Source organism: Engystomops pustulosus, chromosome 9 (assembly GCF_040894005.1).
Source record: "Engystomops pustulosus chromosome 9, aEngPut4.maternal, whole genome shotgun sequence".
NCBI classification, from domain to species: Eukaryota; Metazoa; Chordata; class Amphibia; order Anura; family Leptodactylidae; genus Engystomops; species Engystomops pustulosus.
Window position 1 is genome coordinate 14796445 of NC_092419.1, and position 21178 is coordinate 14817622.

At 43.0% G+C, this 21178-nt stretch overlaps 1 protein-coding gene and 2 long non-coding RNA genes across 3 annotated transcripts in view; 1 reads left to right on the forward strand and 2 right to left on the reverse strand.

Moving 5' to 3' along the window:
- LOC140078083 (uncharacterized) overlaps window positions 1-21178 on the forward strand; it is a 932690-nt gene that overhangs the window by 60610 nt on the left and 850902 nt on the right. The gene's annotated exons all lie outside the window — the stretch shown is intronic.
- Window positions 531-3638, reverse strand: LOC140077445 (protein kinase C, brain isozyme-like). Its single transcript, XM_072124669.1, has 8 exons — window positions 3630-3638; window positions 3472-3571; window positions 2822-2985; window positions 2164-2711; window positions 1929-2067; window positions 1622-1813; window positions 978-1106; window positions 531-854 (listed from the first exon to the last, which is right to left on the reverse strand). Exons 1-8 carry the CDS (start codon window positions 3636-3638, stop codon window positions 849-851), a joined length of 1287 nt encoding a protein of 428 aa, XP_071980770.1. The 3' UTR covers window positions 531-848.
- Window positions 3687-5163, reverse strand: LOC140076824 (uncharacterized). Its single transcript, XR_011849661.1, has 3 exons — window positions 5006-5163; window positions 4096-4156; window positions 3687-3887 (listed from the first exon to the last, which is right to left on the reverse strand). It is a non-coding gene; the product is annotated as an uncharacterized lncRNA (long non-coding RNA).

The following is a 21178-nucleotide window of genomic DNA, read 5'->3' on the forward strand; positions in this document are numbered from 1 at the left end:
ATGTTTCCTTTGGACTTGCGTCTGTAACTACCGCCAGTGCCGCCATTTGGTTTTATTCCATCCAGCTGAGGTATTTGTGTATGGGGGATATATTTTCATATATATATATATATATAGGGCACACACCCCTTGGGGTCCCTCCTATTTTACTGAAATTATGAAGTGTTCGTACCTGCCTATAATTTGTATTGATTCTCACTGGGGAATTGTATGGCAGTTTCCATTGAGGCTGTACTGTGCGTGCATTGGTTACTGGTTTCTACGAAGGTATTTTAAGAGGGATTTTGGGCATAGACGTGTTTTTATCTTTTGTGTGCTCTTTTTCTATACTTTATTGTTAATGTTATTATTTTGGCATCGGTAGTACCCATCTCTCCCCTCTTCTTGTGCTATGTAAATAAGGATTATCATTATTCCCCCATCCTGAACCCCTAGCCAGATCCTTCCCAGGTAAAATATCTGGGTGTAACTCATCATAATATTAGTTCATGATACGTTCTGTATATTGAAATAATTAAGACAAAGCCTCATTATATGTTTGCAATGTATATATAGATTTGGATCTTTATTTGTCACCGTGTAGTGGATGAGCTTTCTAGGTGTTACATAGCAAGTGTGGTTGAGCGATGTTCTTCAGTGTCAACCTTGTAATGCCTTGCTATGTTTATCCAGAGGAAGGCGAAAAACCCATGAGGACTATGGATGGCTTTGTCCTCATATTAGGGGAAAAAATTCCTTCCTGACCCCAAATATGGCGATCGGATAACATCCCTGGATAATTGGTGCTCAAATCTATATGTGGTGGGAATCGGTAGAGAATAAATGGTCCTGGACGCTTCTGGTGGCTGTTACTCCTGTAAGGAGAGAAATATACACGTCTAAGTATCATCTCTGCACATATATAATGTATATATCTATAAGGGCTGTATGTCTATAACTGCACTAATATCATTATGATCTCTGGGTGTTATACTTACAGAGAACCATGGGAATGGTGGCCGGGCCTTCCCGGACTCCACATCATCCCAGTCAACAGAGATAAAGAACGGGTGGGATCTGGTGGCGGATGTTATTGGCAGTCGGTCACTTGGAGATTTGTGCAGGAGCTAGAAAATAAGAGAGGTAATTAGACATATGGGGGCACATTTACTAAGGGTCCGCAGCCGCGAATCCGTCTGGTTTTTCCCGAATATTTCTGCTTTGCGCTATATTTCACGTGATTGTGGCGCACGCGATCTATTTTTGGCGCAATCGCGTCAACTTTCACGCGACAGAAATCGGGGGCGAGGCCACCGGACAACCCGAAGGATTCGGAAAAACCGCAGAATTTAAAAAGCCATTTGTGTCGCAAGATCAAGCACTCACATACACCAGAAAAAAGCAGGTGAACTCCGGCGGACCTCGGCGCAGCAGCGACACCTGGTGAATATCGGCGCACGGACCTTAGTGAATCCCGGCAGAACCCGAATCAGCGTCGGAAAACCCGCCGCTGGATCGCGACTGGACCGGGTAAGTAAATGTGCCTCATGATGATGATTAATGCAATAGGTTATTGTCCAACGTCTATGAGCAGTTCTCATAATCCCACTACTATCCTTCTCCATCTTCTCCTACTACTTACCCCTTCTATGAAGCTGACGGCATCAGGGCACATCCCAGGAGGGAAAGCAGGGTCCTGCTTCACCAGTGACAGGAAATATTCCAGCACTGAGCCTTCGCTGTAGAATGGTTTTTCTCCTACGCACATCATGAACAGGATGACGCCAAAGGAAAAAGAATCCACCTGATGGTTGTACCGCTTCCCGCCCAGCACCTGGAAGAACATCAGTCAGGAGATAAGAGAATATTCTGGGAAGGGTATTACACACACAATTATATGAGGACCGGTCATTGAACAACTGTCTGCATAGGGATTCTATGTTCCTTACCTCCGGGGCAGCGTAACCAATCGAGCCTACGAAGCCTGTTGTTGTGTCCTCCCTAGACACATTGATGGCTGCACAGCTGTAGTCAGCGATTTTGATGTGTCCGATGTCATCTAGGAGGATGTTGTTCGGCTTCAGGTCTCTGCAGAAAGAAGAAACAGGTAATTCATGGAGAGAACATTCTACAATTTATATATGAGAAGAGAAAGAGTCCCGGGAGATGAGTGCACGTTCTTACCGATGGATGACGCCATGATCGTGAAGGTACTGTAGTCCGCAGAACATCTCAGCCGCAAACCGCCTGTGGAGTAGAAAAGTAGAGGATGGATCAGTGGTTACATACACCTCACATAAGATAATGACATGTGTCCCATTCATGTCTCTGGGTGTCATTGTCCATCGCTCTAGGACTACAATGTTCCCACAGTAGATTTTTAGGATCCTCAATGATTCTAGTCTAGTATATGAAATGTACCTTGTTGTCTGGATTCTAAACAGCTGAGATTCCTCCATCCGGCTATACAGGGTTCCTCTGGGCATATAGTCCATTGCCAGCTTATAATTATAGATGTTTTCTTGAAAGCCCCTCAAAGACATGAGGAAGCGGCTTCCAGCGCCAATTTTCAGGACTTCTAGTTCTCTAAATGCCCTATTCTGGAATTCCACTTCTTCAAAGGTCCTTTTTTGGACTTCCAGTTCTGTACCCAGGCTTTCCTTCATCTTCCTCTTAGACAGGACCTTCACAGCCAGAAGTTCTTTACTGGCTGGATCTGATTCCAGTATAACCTGGAGGAAAAGCAATATAGATCAGATCAAGAATTTTGAGGGGAAAAAAAAGATTTTTTTTGATGAAGATAGGTGATGACAGGAAGTAAAATAACTTTTCGGCCACTTACCATTCCAAACGCCCCCTCTCCAAGAGTCTTTTTATATTGGAGGTTGGTGATATCAACAGGATTTTTGGCATTGACTTCTTTTGGGGGCAAAGTGCAGGAACTGGCATGGCCAAAAACTTCTGCCGGCTCGGCTGCAATGTCAGGGGGTGACTGGAAGCTTTTATCTGGAAAGAGAAAATATGGTTCACAAAGCGGCAACAAGTTAAAACATGAACCATCAGTAGACAATAGACATGTGCCCAATCACAGAAGATTAGATGTAGCAAAGATCACCAGGTCTGCCAAAAGTTTAGGTCGGCTACATCTGTAGGACAGGCGAGAGGATAACTCTGTGGATCTAAATTATCCACGTTCTTTATGAAAGGGAACCTCCAGTTTTATGCAACTCTTTGTGGGTGGTTACACATGAAGGACAAGATTGTAACTATCATTGCCACTGGGCCCCTCTACCCCATAACCAGCTCTATCTGAAAAGATTAATGAGTAAAGGGCGGGTTCTGTATTCCAAAAAGCTACAAGTGGCCTGTGTGGGTGGCAGTATATACACCCGGGGTCAGGGTATCAGATACTATATACAATCGGGATCATGGGCATCAGCTATTATATACACCCCGGGACAGGGGTTTCAGTTACTGATAGGTAAGTGTTACCTGGCTTCTCTACCACAACTTCTGTAAGGTCGCCCTCTGTAGGCTTCAGACATTGGGGTTTCTCTACCACGACTTCCTTAAGGTCGCCGTCTTCCGTAGGCTTCAGACATTGGGGTTTCTCTACCACGACTTCCTTAAGGTCGCCATCTTCCGTAGGCTTCAGACATTGGGGTTTCTCTACCACGACTTCCTTAAGGTCGCCATCTTCCGTAGGCTTCAGACATTGGGGTTTCTCTACCACGACTTCCTTAAGGTCACCATCTTCCGTAGGCTTCAGACATTGGGGTTTCTCTACCACGACTTCCTTAAGGTCACCATCCTCCGTAGGCTTCAGACATTGGGGTTTCTCTACCACGACTTCCTTAAGGTCACCGTCCTCCGTAGGCTTCAGACGAAAAGGTTGGTTGTATTTGTAGCTGAAATGATAAAACAGGCATCAAATAAAAGCTTTTATAGGAGGAATACGCGTGACTATGGAGGATAAAGGCAGATAATGATCCGGGCCTGGAATTATAACCTTCAGGGAGTCACTGATTATTTGCCTCTGTATTACGGGGACATCATGAATTTACATGACTTATGTGTTTGTGATAAAATATTGGGTAGAAAATTTAGGATACTCACCAAAACAATATCACGGCCAGAAGGAAAACACCAACTAGTGCCAGGGCGGTGTATCCAAAAACTGGGAAGAAAGAGACAAGATGGTGGATGAGACGTCATGTGGAAGCTTCACAAATAGATCTATGGTTGTCCTGTTAATAAAACACATTAGGGGATGTCACGGGGGCCCCTGCGACCCAGTGTACCTTGGTCCGGGCGGCTGCGACTCATCTTGCTGGGATCCACCGTTGTGTCCCGCGGCTCCCTGCACGCGCCAGGTCTATCAGATTTAAAGGGCCAGTGCATAGATAATTGCCACTGGCCAGCTGCCCTATTTGATGAATTCCAAGCCCCCTTTCTGTCTTCCCTGCCGGATCTTTGTGCCTCACAGCCTCTTTGTTCCCATGTCATTTGCGTTTATAGTGATTTCCCGTTGTGACCCCGGTTCCGTTCCTGACTACACTCCTTTGCTGTCTGCCTTGACCTGTTGCTACATCCTCGACACTGATCCCATGCTGCCCATCCTGACCTCCTGCCTGTCTTGGCTGCCACTGTGGAGAAAGTCGCACCTGTGGAATGACCTGGTGTTACCACGGCGCAGCAAGTCCAACCCGCTTTGCAGCGGGCTCGGATGAGAACCGGATGCCACTTAGACTCCGGTCCCAGCTGTTGGCTTACGTCATCGTCCGCAGTGGTCCAGTGGGTCCACTACCCCTGGAGCCTGACAGGGGAGATCTCTGATACCTTCTAAATGTAAAACTCCTGTGTTACCCATAGTAACCAATCACAGTGTACATTTCATTTATAAGGACTTCTCCATTGCTACATTTCTATGGGCAGCAAAGACAGTTCCATAAATTGCCCCCATTGCTTTGGATCCAGATGTCTACAACAAGAGTCCACTAAGGACTTATAAAGGGGTGACACTCACTTATTTCCTCCTGGCTACGAGGTTGCAGGTTGGTGATCGAGGGGGTCACTGTGCAGAAGAGAATAATAGACAATGGTTAGACTCTACATGATAGAAGATGCATCTTATACCCAACATGGCGGAGACATAGAAGACACCACTGATAGCCCCTCCCGCTTGTCCAGTACTGTCAGTATATAGCAAATCCTTCTCCTTCTGTGAGCAAGACATAAGGGCAGCACAAATCTCTCCCCTGTACTAACAGTGTAAAATAAAGAAGCTCTGCAGCGGCTGTGGAACTGATCAATATAATACACACTGAAGCTGTGTGTAAGCTGTGTGTAAGAGAGATGGGGCATTACATGTCAATCAGCGGCTGACAAAGGAGAAGGAATCTACTACAAAAGTTATATTAAAAAAAAAATTCCCAATGATTCACCTTTTGTAAAAGCCCCCCCGCCGCCAATGTTACACAGTAAATGTCCATTACCAGGTGATCTTTTGGGGAGGACCCTCCCCTCCACACCTGTGACCATCAGTAAGAGCAGGAGCAGCAATCTCCAAAGCTTCATCGTCGCTGTCTAATAGACAACTGAACTGCCCCAGCACATCCCCCCTTATATAGGGCGGAAGGGCATTGTGATGTCATCACCATTGTGATGTCATAGTTTTATGCAAATTAGGTGTCATGTGGGTGGAGCCTGAGTGCATGCTGAGTATATAGTGAGTAATAAAAGGATGTTAATAAAGATACTTTACAGCCCCCCCTAAAAATGGCTATGCTGACCGCTTATCATTATTATCATGATTGGTATATATCGATCACCATTAAAAAATTTTCCCCATGAAAAAAGTCCTCAAATTTTGATCCCCTAGTGATGTTTACACAATGAAGATAGTTTTGAACCTCTTACTTTACAATTTTATTTTGTATAATTGCTATTTTAGCTCCGATCACTAAGTGATGATCAGTGTAAGATTCCAGAGTGTGAGCAGGGACTCTCTAAGCAGACACTTCATCACTCCTCTGTGCTATGAGATAAAGTGAGTTGACAATGTGCTTAGATTATCAAGGTACAGGTTTATCTACACTTTTATTTAGCGTATGAACATTCTACTAGTATCTGACACATAGAAAACGAGAAATAAGACAGATTAGAGATGATGATATCCATGAGATAGATATAAAACACAATGACACTCTCAGCTCTACTAACTCACTAGGGCCAATTAAGGTTGTAGGGGGCTGCTGGGCGCAAAATCTGGAAGGGGCCCTTTAAATGTAGTCCAGACAGGGAACAGCAATCGCTATATACTGCTCCTTAGCTATAACTATACACAGCCTCCCGAGGAATCACTATATACAGCACCCTGTATTCACTATATACAGCCCCCCAGCAATCACTATATACAGAACCCCCAGAAATCACTATATACAGCTCCCCCAGTAGCCACTATGTACAGCTCCTAGTAATCACTATATACTGTACATCTCCCAGCAATCACTATATACAGCTCCCCCAGCAATCACTATATACAGCTCCCCAGCAATCACTATATACAGCTCCCCCAGCAATCACTATATACAGCTCCCCCAGTAATCACTATATACATTTCCCCGTAATCACTATTTACAGTTCCCCAACAATCACTGTATACAATCCCCCGGCAATCACTATATACAGCTCCACCAGCAATCACTATATACAGCTCCCCCAGCAACCACTATATACAGCTCCCCAGTAATTCTATATACGGACCCCCTAGCAATCACTATATACAGCTCCCCAGGAATCACTATATGCCCCCCAGCAATAACTATATACAGCCCCCAGCAACCATTATATACAGTTCCCTCAGCAATCATTATATACAGCTCCCCCAGCTATCATTATGTATAGCTTCCTCAATAATCACTGTATACAGCTCCCAGCAATCACCATTTACAACTCCCAGCAATCACTATATACAGCTCCCCCAGCAATCACTGTATACACACCAGCAATCACTATATACAGCTCCCCCAGCAATCATTATGTATAGCTTCCTCAATAATCACTATATATAGCCCTCCAGCAATCATTATATACAGCTCCCAGCAATCACTGTATACAGCCCCCAGTAATCACCATATACAACTCCCAGTAATCACTGCATACAGGCCCCAGAAATCACTATATACAGCCCCCAGCAATCACTATGTACAGCTCCTCCAACTATCACTATATACAGATCCCCAGCAATCACTATATACAGCTCCCCCAGCAATCACTATATACAGATTCCCAGCAATCACTATATACTGACCCACAGCAATCACTATATACAGCTACCCCAGCAATCACTATATACAGCTACCCCAGCAATCACTATATACAGATCCCCCAGTAATCACTATATACAGATCCCCCAGCATTCATTATATACAGATTCCTCAGCAATCACTGTATACAGCTCCCAGTAATCACTATATACAGCTCCCCAGCAATAACCATATACAGATCCCCAGCAATCACTATATACAGACCAACAGCAATCACTATATACAGCTCCCCCAGCAATCACTATATACAGATCCCCAGCAATCACTATATACAGATCCCCAGCAATCACTATATACAGCTCCCCCAGCAATCACTATATACAGATTCCCAGCAATCACTATATACAGACCCACAGCATTCACTATATACAGCGCCCCCAGCAATCACTATATACAGCTACCCCAGCAATCACTATATACAGATCCCCCAGTAATCGCTATATACAGATCCCCCAGCATTCATTATATACAGATTCCTCAGCAATCACTGTATACAGCTCCCAGTAATCACTATATACAGCTCCCCAGCAATAACCATATACAGATTCCCAGCAATCACTATATACAGACCCACAGCAATCACTATATACAGCTCCCCCAGCAATCACTTTATACAGATCCCCAGCAATCACTTTATACAGATCCCCAGCAATCACTAAATACAGCTCCCCCAACAATTACTGTGTACAGCTCCACCAGCAAACACTATATACACCCCCCAGCAACCTCTATATACAGCTCCCCCAGCAATCACTATATACAGATCCCCCAGCAATCACTATATACAGACCCACAGCAATCACTATATACAGCTCCCACAGCAATCACTATATACAGATCCACAGCAATCACTATATACAGCTCCCCCAGCAATCACTATATACAGATCCCCCAGCAATCACTATATACAGATCCCCCAGTAATCACTATATACAGCTGCCCCAGCAATCACTATATACAGACCCACAGCAATCACTATATACAGCTCCCCCAGCAATCACTATATACATCTCCCCCAGCAATCACTATATACAGATCCCCCAGCAATCACTATATACAGATCCCCCAGCAATCACTATATACAGATCCCCCAGTAATCACTATATACAGCTCCCAGTAATCACTATATACAGCTCCCCAGCAATAACCATATACAGATCCCCAGCAATCACTATATACAGACCCACAGCAATCACTATATAGAGTCCCCCAGCAAAAACATATACAGCCCCCCAGTAATTACTATGTGCAGCCCCCCAACATAGCCTATTGTGGCAGGGTAGCCTCCACTAAAGCAGATTTTGGGTAGGTGTATTTTGCCTAAAGAAAACCAAATGTGGGCAATTTGGGCGGTGACATGACGCAGTATATTTGGTTACAGGCTCCCCATTGCTTTGGATCCAGATGTCTACAACCAGAGTCCACTATGGACTTATAAAGGGGTGACACTCACTTATTTCCTCCTGGCTGGGGGGTCCTAGGGTAATGATTGAAGGGGTCACTGTGCAGAAGAGAATAATAGACAATGGTTAGACTCTACATGATAGAAGATGCATCTTATACCCAACATGGCGGAGACATAGAAGACACCACTGATAGCCCCTCCCGCTTGTCCAGTACTGTCAGTATATAGCAAATCCTTCTCCTTCTGTGAGCAAGACATAAGGGCAGCACAAATCTCTCCCCTGTACTAACAGTGTAAAATAAAGAAGCTCTGCAGCGGCTGTGGAATAGATCTATATAATACACACTGAAGCTGCTGCAGAACCTCTCCCTAAGAGAGATGGGGCATTACATGTCAATCAGCGGCTGACAAAGGAGAAGGAATCTACTACAAAAGTTATATTAAAAAATTCCCAATGATTCACCTTTTGTAAAAGCCCCCCCGCCGCCAATGTTACACAGTAAACGTCCATTACCAGGTGATCTTTTGGGGAGGACCCTCCCCTCCACACCTGTGACCATCAGTAAGAGCAGGAGCAGCAATCTCCAAAGCTTCATCGTCGCTGTCTAATAGACAACTGAACTGCCCCAGCACATCCCCCCTTATATAGGGCGGAAGGGCATTGTGATGTCATCACCATTGTGATGTCATAGTTTTATGCAAATTAGGTGTCATGTGGGTGGAGCCTGAGTGCATGCTGAGTATATAGTGAGTAATAAAAGGATGTTAATAAAGATACTTTACAGCCCCCCCTAAAAATGGCTATGCTGACCGCTTATCATTATTATCATGATTGGTATATATCGATCACCATTAAAAAAATTTCCCCATGAAAAAAAGTCCTCAAATTTTGATCCCCTAGTGATGTTTACACAATGAAGATAATTTTTAACCCCTTACTTTACAATTTTATTTTGTATAATTGTAATTTTAGCTGCGATCACTAAGTGATGGTCAGTGTAAGATTCCAGAGTGTGAGCAGGGATTCTCTAAGCAGACACTTCATCACTCCTCTGTGCTATGAGATAAAGTGAGTTGACAATGTGCTTAGATTATCAAGGTACAGGTTTATCTACACTTTTATTTAGCATATGAACATTCTACTAGTATCTGACACATAGAAAACGAGAAATAAGACAGATTCGAGATGATGATATCCATGAGATGGATATAAAACACAATGAAACTCTCAGCTCTACTAACTCACTTATAACCAGGGCCGATTAAAGTTGTTGTGGGCCTCTATGTGCAAAATCCCCAGTAATCACTATATACTGATCCCCCAGCAATCACTATATACAGCTCCCAGTAATCACTATATACAGCTCCCCAGCAATCACTATATACAGTTTCCTCAGCAATCACTATATACAGCTTCCTCAGCAATCACTGTATACAGCCCCCAGCAACCTCTATATACAGCTCCCAGTAATCACTATATACAGATCCCCCAGCAATCACTATATATAGCCCCCTAGCAACCACTATATACACCTCCCTCAGCAATCACTATATACAGGTCCCCCAGCAATCACTATATACAGCTCCCCCAGCAATCACTATATACAGTTTCCTCAGCAATCACTATATACAGCTCCCCCAGCAATCACTATATACAGCTCCACCAGCAATCACTATACACAGCTCCCCCAGCAATCACTATATACAGTTTCCTCAGCAATCACTATATACAGATCCCCCAGTAATCACTATATACAGATCCCCCAGCATTCATTATATACAGATTCCTCAGCAATCACTGTATACAGCTCCCAGTAATCACTATATACAGCTCCCCAGCAATAACCATATACAGATCCCCAGCAATCACTATATACAGACCAACAGCAATCACTATATACAGCTCCCCCAGCAATCACTATATACAGATCCCCAGCAATCACTATATACAGATCCCCAGCAATCACTATATACAGCTCCCCCAGCAATCACTATATACAGATTCCCAGCAATCACTATATACAGACCCACAGCAATCACTATATACAGCTACCCCAGCAATCACTATATACAGATCCCCCAGTAATCGCTATATACAGCCCCCCCAACAATCACTATATACAGATCCCCCAGTAATCGCTATATACAGATCCCCCAGCATTCATTATATACAGATTCCTCAGCAATCACTGTATACAGCTCCCAGTAATCACTATATACAGCTCCCCAGCAATAACCATATACAGATTCCCAGCAATCACTATATACAGCCCCCCAGCAATCACTTTATACAGATCCCCAGCAATCACTATATACAGCTCCCCCAACAATTACTGTGTACAGCTCCACCAGCAAACACTATATACACCCCCCAGCAACCTCTATATACAGCTCCCCCAGCAATCACTATATACAGATCCCCCAGCAATCACTATATACAGACCCACAGCAATCACTATATACAGATCCACAGCAATCACTATATACAGCTCCCCCAGCAATCACTATATACAGATCCCCCAGCAATCACTATATACAGCCCCCAGCAATCACTATATACAGATCCCCCAGTAATCACTATATACAGCTCCCCCAGCAATCACTATATACAGACCCACAGCAATCACTATATACAGCTCCCCCAGCAATCACTATATACATCTCCCCCAGCAATCACTATATACAGATCCCCCAGCAATCACTATATACAGATCCCCCAGCAATCACTATATACAGATCCCCCAGTAATCACTATATACAGATCCCCCAGCAATCACTATATACAGATCCCCCAGTAATCACTATATAGAGCTCCCAGTAATCACTATATACAGCTCCCCAGCAATAACCATATACAGATCCCCAGCAATCACTATATACAGACCCACAGCAATCACTATATAGAGTCCCCCAGCAAAAACATATACAGCCCCCCAGTAATTACTATGTGCAGCCCCCCAACATAGCCTATTGTGGCAGGGTAGCCTCCACTAAAGCAGATTTTGGGTAGGTGTATTTTGCCTAAAGAAAACCAAATGTGGGCAATTTGGGCGGTGACATGACGCAGTATATTTGGTTACAGGCTCCCCATTGCTTTGGATCCAGATGTCTACAACCAGAGTCCACTATGGACTTATAAAGGGGTGACACTCACTTATTTCCTCCTGGCTGGGGGGTCCTAGGGTGGTGATTGAAGGGGTCACTGTGCAGAAGAGAATAATAGACAATGGTTAGACTCTACATGATAGAAGATGCATCTTATACCCAACATGGCGGAGACATAGAAGACACCACTGATAGCCCCTCCCGCTTGTCCAGTACTGTCAGTATATAGCAGATCCTTCTCCTTCTGTGAGCAAGACATAAGGGCAGCACAAATCTCTCCCCTGTACTAACAGTGTAAAATAAAGAAGCTCTGCAGCGGCTGTGGAACTGATCTATATAATACACACTGAAGCTGCTGCAGAACCTCTCCCTAAGAGAGATGGGGCATTACATGTCAATCAGCGGCTGACAAAGGAGAAGGAATCTACTACAAAAGTTATATTAAAAAATTCCCAATGATTCACCTTTTGTAAAAGCCCCCCCCTTTCCCCGCCAATGTTATACAGTAAACGTCCATTACCAGGTGATCTTTTGGGGAGGACCCTCCCCTCCACACCTGTGACCATCAGTAAGAGCAGGAGCAGCAATCTCCAAAGCTTCATCATCGCTGTCTAATAGACAACTGAACTGCCCCAGCACATCCCCCCTTATATAGGGCGGAAGGGCATTGTGATGTCATCACCATTGTGATGTCATAGTTTTATGCAAATTAGGTGTCATGTGGGTGGAGCCTGAGTGCATGCTGAGTATATAGTGAGTAATAAAAGGATGTTAATAAAGATACTTTACAGCCCCCCCTAAAAATGGCTATGCTGACCGCTTATCATTATTATCATGATTGGTATATATCGATCACCATTAAAAAAATTTCCCCATGAAAAAAAGTCCTCAAATTTTGATCCCCTAGTGATGTTTACACAATGAAGATAATTTTTAACCTCTTACTTTACAATTTTATTTTGTATTATTGCTATTTTAGCTCCAATCACTAAGTGATGATCAGTGTAAGATTCCAGAGTGTGAGCAGGGACTCTCTAAGCAGACACTTCATCACTCCTCTGTGCTATGAGATAAAGTGAGTTGACAATGTGCTTAGATTATCAAGGTACAGGTTTATCTACACTTTTATTTAGCATATGAACATTCTACTAGTATCTGACACATAGAAAACGAGAAATAAGACAGATTCGAGATGATGATATCCATGAGATGGATATAAAACACAATGACACTCTCAGCTCTACTAACTCACTTATAACCAGGGCCGATTAAAGTTGTTGTGGGCCTCTATGTGCAAAATCCCCAGTAATCACTATATACTGATCCCCCAGCAATCACTATATACAGCTCCCAGTAATCACTATATACAGCTCCCCAGCAATCACTATATACAGCTCCCCCAGTAATCACTATATACAGCTCCCCCAGCAATCACTATATACAGCTCCCCCAGCAATCACTATATACAGCTCCCCAGCAATCACTATATACAGTTTCCTCAGCAATCACTATATACAGCTTCCTCAGCAATCACTGTATACAGCCCCCAGCAACCTCTATATACAGCTCCCAGTAATCACTATATACAGATCCCCCAGCAATCACTATATATAGCCCCCTAGCAACCACTATATACACCTCCCTCAGCAATCACTATATACAGGTCCCCCAGCAATCACTATATACAGCTCCCCCAGCAATCACTATATACAGTTTCCTCAGCAATCACTATATACAGCTCCCCCAGCAATCACTATATACAGCTCCACCAGCAATCACTATACACAGCTCCCCCAGCAATCACTATATACAGTTTCCTCAGCAATCACTATATACAGCTCCCCAGCAATCACTATATACAGCTCCCCAGCAATCACTATATACAGCCCCCAGCAATCACTATATACAGTCCCCCAGGAATCACTATATACAGCTTCCTCAGCAATCACTATATACAGCTTCCTCAGGAATCACTGTATACAGCCCCCAGCAATCACTATATACAGTCCCCCAGGAATAACAATATACAGCACCCCAGCAATCACTATATACAGTCCACCAGCAAAAACCATATAAAGGCCCTCAGTATTCACAATGTGCAGCCCCCCAACATAACCTATTGTGGTAGCTTAGCTGCCATTAAAGCAGATTTTGGGTAGGTGTATTTTGCCTAAGGAAAAGCTAAGCAGATGGCAGACCTGGGAAAGTTGGGTCTGTCTGATTAACCCTAGAATGCATACCTGGGGCCTCGCAGGCCCGCTCTGTTAGTTTTTTTCTTTTTACTGCAAGATTACTTTAGTTAGAATTCTGAAACTCTAGGTATTCCTCAGTTATATAGTTGTTAGTTATTTCCAGTTGTTCATATATTTTTATGTTACAGGCATTTCGGTATAATAACTCTTTTTTGTGAATACCCCATATTTACATACCTGGGGCCTTTTAGGCCCGTACTAGGTTTACATGTGATCCTAAGTCTTTTTGTCTTTTCTGTTGCTGGGGAAAACTGTGACATAGGCTGCATTCACACTGCCGTTGCCCGCCCGTACCGTACCGTAGTGGGCAACGGCAGCACGCGGGGAGATGAGGAGGAGGTGAGCGCAGCTAACCCCCCCTCCCCCCCCCTCATAGGGATACATGGCGTACGGCGCCGTATTACGGCAAAAGATAGGACATGTCCTATCTTTTTCCCGGGTACGGAGTGGTACGGTGCTGCACTGTACCGCTCCCGCAGGGCGCTGTGCGCCCATTGCCGTCTGTGGGGGACATATATCTGCCGTATATACGTCCCCCATATGGTCGTGTGAATGTAGCCTTAGTCTTTATGACTGAGTGTGGATTGTGCCTGACTACATGGTCATGTGATCTTGGGAAGGAGGCTACCTCATGATGTCATGCATCTCTGACATCATCATAGTTTCTGAACAGGAAGGAGGAAGGAGTCAGCTTCCTTGTTTCTTGAAAAAGAAAAACTCTGAGCTTCAAATTTCCAAAGATTTCCACTTCACCTAAAAGAAAGTGGTGACCTGCTGAAGGTGAGACAGGTGAAGTGCACAGACACTAACAAAGAGTCTACAAAACTTATTGTAATCATTTTTTTTCATTATAGTTTACTGACTTCTAAGGTTACAATGGCACAGTCTACATCCAGGGGTTGGACTGACCAAGAAATCAAAGCAATCATTTTTGATAGACAGTCCTGTGTAAAATACTACAATTTCATCTTCCAGATGTTGAATTACAGATAACATGTGAAAGATGCTGCGGTCATTAGTAAATTCGAAAAGGAAACTTTGAAAAGGGATATTCCTGCAGCATGTTTACTGCAACTTTTATCTAAAAAAAAAAATTTTAGACAAAAAAACGTTATTATAAAGAGTTATTTTGAATGAGTATATTAGGCGTTTTAAGCCCGTTCAGTTACTTTGGTTTTTTTTTGCACAAAATGTTTTGAATTATTCACATCTTAGGATGCATTCTCACTAGTGCTGGTGTTTGCCAGGAGGTGATCCGTAATGGATATGATCTCTTGGTAACTCCAGTTAAGGCTGCCGGAATGTCGGGATTCTACCAGCATTAGCTGGGGACACCAGGAGGTCAGATCCATTACAGATCCCCTCCCAGCAGACACCAGCGCTAGTAGGAATGCATCCTTACTTCGCATTTTTAAAATAAACTTTAAAAAGTATTTTTATTTGAGTTATTCCATGTTATTTGCACACGGGCCTAAAAGGCCCCAGGTATGTAAAAGTGTAGATTTCTATGGTCATGCATTCTAGGGTTAAGTTTTATTAGCATCCAGCTGGAAGTCCTGCACAAGTACCTGGTGCATTCTTCCCACAATGGCTCCACCCTGGGGAAGAGACCGGCTACATCAAAGGTCTGTGGAGCTGTGGCAGTGACCTGATACTGTGAGTTTATGGGGTGCTTGGCAGTAGTCCAGCACCTGGTCAGGAAGGGAACCTCGATGTATAGTTAGTGCCGGAGAGGCTTAGGCTTTATTTTTGCTGTTTTGTTAATTTTGTTTTACTGCTGAATAAAACTGTCTGCGGTCAGTTATACCCAAGTCGCACAGTGTGGACAGTGACTTACTGGTGTGCTGGTGATTTGTGCCCGTCTACCCCAGGAGACAACGATCCCGGACCTGATCCATATACAATCCCACTGCATCAACTAAATACAGCCCCCTATGACAACTATATATAGCCTCCCTATAATAACTATATACAGTCCCCTATAACTATATATACAGCCCCCTATAACTATATATACAGCCCCCTATAACTATATAAAGTCCCCCTATAAGAACTATATATAGCCTCCCTATAATAACTATATACAGTCCCCTATAACTATATATACAGCCCCCTATAACTATATATAGCCTCCCTATAATAACTATATACAGTCCCCTATAACTATATATACAGCCCCCTATGACAACTATATATAGCCTCCCTATAATAACTATATACAGTCCCCCATAACTATATATACAGCCCCCTATAACTATATAAAGTCCCCCTATAAGAACTATATATATCCCCCCTATTATAACTATATATAACCCCCCATAATAATTAACTATATAGAGACTCCTATTGTATCTATATACACCCCACCATAGTAACTATATACAGTCCTAGATAAAATAATAAAATTCTACTCACATTCCATCATGTTGAACCTCCAATCGTCTATGGCGGGGAAGGGAACTTATTGTTCCCTCGTTCTGCCATAGACTGTATTCAGGGCAGGTATATTAGGTCATGCTTTACCGCTTGAATTACCCACTTTGGTGGGGGCCCCTCTAAGGGTAAAGGGGTGGGGGTCCCGGGGAGCACGCCCCGGGCGACCCCCCGTATGTTCCAGCCCTGCTTATAACACACGCATCGTCAGCTCTGCAATATGCCTTCCTCCTGGATAAGCTTGTAGAGTAAGTCTCTGCACACTGCTGCTTGCCGGCAGGAAGTGCCTGTGTCTGAGCTGGTCTTGTAACGCAGTGGGGGAGGGGCAATATGCAGAGAGCACTTCCGTGTGCAGACAAGAGAAGTTATTCATGAAAAGAACCTGCCCTGCTTGACTGTAGTCAGAAGAATTATGGTCATATATAGAGGAGCAACCAAAATTTTAAACACCAGGACTGATACAGACACGTTGTAATTATATGTGTGAAATGCTGTATTTTTGTTAACAGTGAATTCGAGAATGTGTTATATTTTATCCTGAGTATTATTAAGAAACTTGTCTTCTTGTGAATAACTAATTCTAGCAGGGCTGTAAATTAGATGGCGGTGGCAATAGGAAAAGACCTTGTTTTGCTGGAACTTCGGCCTGTGAGCCCCCTTTTTGGTGATTTTATATAAAGCCCCACATAGACAGCATGGGACTGAGATTGGGTCATATAGGCACCTCAGGGCCCTGGCACTTGCCCAAGTATGCCAGATGCTGGCATCAGCCTTGCCTGGACCATTGATAAGCTGGGCTGCGAGTATCATCCCTGTGGCCAGTTGACTCTGTTGTATCAGCAATAGAGATGAATGGAAGCAACATTCGGGGTTGATCGTGTGGCGGACATAAACTTGGACTGGTGGGCAAAAATTTGGCAAGTTGCACCCCAGCCATGGCTATGATTGGCCAAGGTTACATCCTTAGCAACTAGCCTTGGCTATGATTGGCGAGGGGGACATTGTGTGATGTATTGAGGCAGACAGGGGTGGACTGGCCATTCAATCCACCAGGGCTGTTCTTGGTGGGCCAGATCTGGGGCCGGTTTGAGACCGGTAGGGCCGACTGACAGAGGCAGCAGTGCATTCTAGGGCTACGCGCCCTAATACTTAATCTCTAAGACAAAAGGTGAATAGACAGCACAAACGCTGGGCCGACGGCAAGTCTGGTACCAGGCAGTAAAAGACAGCGTGTAACTGGCCGCTTCACATGCTGCTGCTGAACTGCACAGGCCTGCAGTATGAGCAGCGGCGTATGGAGAGTGGAGCAGTCCCACGCTGACACGCACAGAGGTCACGAGACTACCTGTGCTGTGCTGCACGCAATGTGAGCATCCTCCATTTAGGAAGCGACCTGAAGAGGAAGAGCAGAGAGGCTGTCGTGGGAGCTTGTGCCAGCGCCAGCCAGGTAATTTAACATTTTATTTTTTCCCAAGCATCAAGCCACTACTTGGGGCAGGGGGGGGGGGGGCTATCCAATATTATTAATTAATGAGTAGAGTACTGCGAGCACTGTTTATAATATTAATTGTGAGGTGAATATGTACTGCCTTGAGGGGGGGGGGGGTACTGGGCCCAGGTGGGCACTTCACATTATAAGTATATTGAGTGGAAGGGATGGGCTAGATGGGCCCTGCTCAATTTATTAGTATGGTATATTTTGGGTAGGTTGGGGGGAACATATGGGCTCTGCACAATTTATAGATATGTTTGGGGACGGAGTGGATGGGCACTGCCACACTGCATGGTTTATAAGAATATGGGAGGGGCACTGCACAGTTTATATGAATATTAATTGTGTGGGGCTGCACAGTTTAGAATAGATTGGAGAAGGACTGTCCATTATTAGTGGGGCGCCTCTCGGGACACATATATCCTTAACCCCTTCCTGCCGTTTTTGCGTTTTCATTTTTCATGCACAGAGCTGTGTTATCGCTTATTTTACACTTCAAATTACACTTCAAGATGGTTCTATTTAATATTCCATGTCATGTACTTGGAAGTGGGAAAAATACTCCAAATGCAGTTAAATTAGTAAAAAAACACATTTGTGCTGTATTCTTATAGGCTTGGATTTTATGGATTTCATTATATGCCCAAAATGACATGTCTACTTTGTTCTTTGGGTCGGTACGATTACGGGGATACCAAATTTGTATAGGTTTTATACATTTTTCATACATTTACAAAAAATAAAACCTCCTGTACAAAATTTTTTGGGGGGGATTTTGCCACTTTTTTATACTTTAATGTACGGAGCTTTGGGAGGGGTTGTTTTTTTGCTGCTTTTAAGACTTACCGGCTATGGAGAGGGCTCAGCCCGTGAGCCCTCTCCATGCACCCGCACCCGGCATGTGATGTAGTTATACGTCACATGTCGGTAAGGGGTTAAAACTAACTAGAGGGCACACCACACTCTGACCTCTTTGGATGTTACTTTAACCCTAGCCTGCTATGATCAGCTGTAAGGTGTCTGTAATGAAGCTTTATTGATAATCCTTGGTCCCATTACAGCACAAAGTTTTGAAAACCCAATTGACACTCACTAAAACAATCTAATCCAGTTATTGCAAGTTAAATTTCTAACTTTATTGGAACATACCGAAAAGCTGTGCCACAGTGAGATAGTGTACATAGGGGACAGTATTATAGCAGTTATATTCTTGTACATAGGGGGCAGTATTATAGTAATTATATTCTTGTACATAGGGGGCAGTATTGTAGTAGTTACATTCCTGTACATAGGGGCAGTATTATAGTAGTTATATTCTTGTACATAGGGGGCAGTATTATAGTAGTTATATTCTTGTACATAGGGGGCAGTATTATAGTAGTTATATTCTTGTACATAAGGGGCAGCATTATAGTAGTTATATTCTTGTACATAGGGGGCAGTATTATAGTAGTTATATTCCTGTACATAGGGGGCAGTATTATAGTAGTTATATTCTTGTACATAGGAGGCAGTATTATAGTAGTTATATTCCTGTACATAGGGGGCAGTATTATAGTAGTTATATTCTTGTACATAGGGGGCAGTATTATAGTAGTTATATTCTTGTACATAAAGGCAGTATTATAGCAGTTATATTCTTGAACATAGGGGGGCAGCATTATAGTAGTTATATTCTTGTACATAGGGGGCAGTATTATAGTAGTTATATTCCTGTACATAGGGGGCAGTATTATAGTTGTTATTTTCTTGTACATAGGGGGCAGTATTATAGTAGTTATATTCCTGTACATAGGGGGCAGTATTACAGTAGTTATATTCTTGTACATAGGAGGCAGTATTATAGTAGTTATATTCATGTACATAGGGGGCAGTATTACAGTAGTTATATTCTTGTACATAGGGGGCAGTATTATAGTAGTTATATTCTTGTACATAGGGGGCAGTATTATAGTAGTTATATTCTTGTACATAGAGGCAGTATTATAGCAGTTATATTCTTGAACATAGGAGGGCAGTATTATAATAGCTATATTCTTGTACATAGGGAGCAGTATTATAGTAGTTATATTCCTGTACATAGGGGGCTGTATTATAGTAGTTATATTCTAGTACATAGGGGGCTGTATTATAGTAGTTATATTCCTGTACATAGGGGGCAGTATTATAGTAGTTATATTCTTGTACATAGGGGGAGTATTATAGTGGTTATATTCTTGTACATAGGGGGCAGTATTATAGTAGTTATATTCTTGTACATAGGGGGCAGTATTATAGTAGTTATATTCTTGTACATAGGGGCGGTATTATAGTAGTTATATTCTTGTACATAGGGGGCAGTATTATAGTAGTTATATTCTTGTACATAGGGGGCGGTATTATAGTAGTTATGTTCTTGTACATAGGGGCAGTATTATAGTAGTTATATTCTTGTACATAGGGGGCGGTATTATAGTAGTTATATTCCTGTACATAGGGGGCAGTATTATAGTAGTCATATTCTTGTACATAGGGGGCAGTATTATAGTAGTTATATTCTTGTACATAGGGGGCAGTAATATAGTAGCTATATTCTTGTACATAGGGGGCAGTATTATAGTAGTTATATTCTTGTACATAGGGGGCAGTATTATAGTAGCTATATTCTTGTACATAGGGGGCAGTATTATAGTAGCTATATTCTTGTACATAGGGGGCAGTATTATAGTAGTTATATTCCTGTACATAGGGGGCTGTATTATAGTAGTTATATTCTTGTACATAGGGGGCTGTATTATAGTAGTTATATTCCTGTACATAGGGGGCAGTATTATAGTAGTTATATTCTTGTACATAGGGGCAGTATTATAGTAGTTATATTCTTGTACATAGGGGGGCAGGATTATAGTAGCTATAGTCTTGTACATAGGGAGCAGTATTATAATAGTTATATTCTTGTACATAGGGGGCAGTATTATAGTAGTTATATTCCTGTACATAGGGGGCTGTATTATAGTAGTTATATTCTTGTACATAGGGGGCAGTATTATAGTAGTTATATTCCTGTACATAGGGGGCAGTATTATAGTAGTTATATTCTTGTACATAGGGGCAGTATTATAGTAATTATATTCTTGTACATAGGGGACAGTATTATAGTAGTTATATTCCTGTACATAGGGGGCAGTATTTAAGTAGTCATATT

Coding starts and splice junctions, on each gene's coding strand:
- LOC140077445 (XM_072124669.1), bottom strand. Junction 2,986..3,471: donor AGTTGTGGTAGAGAAGCCAG/GTAACACTTACC, acceptor TTCTCTTTCCAG/ATAAAAGCTTCCAGTCACCC. Junction 2,068..2,163: donor GATCATGGCGTCATCCATCG/GTAAGAACGTGC, acceptor TTCTTTCTGCAG/AGACCTGAAGCCGAACAACA.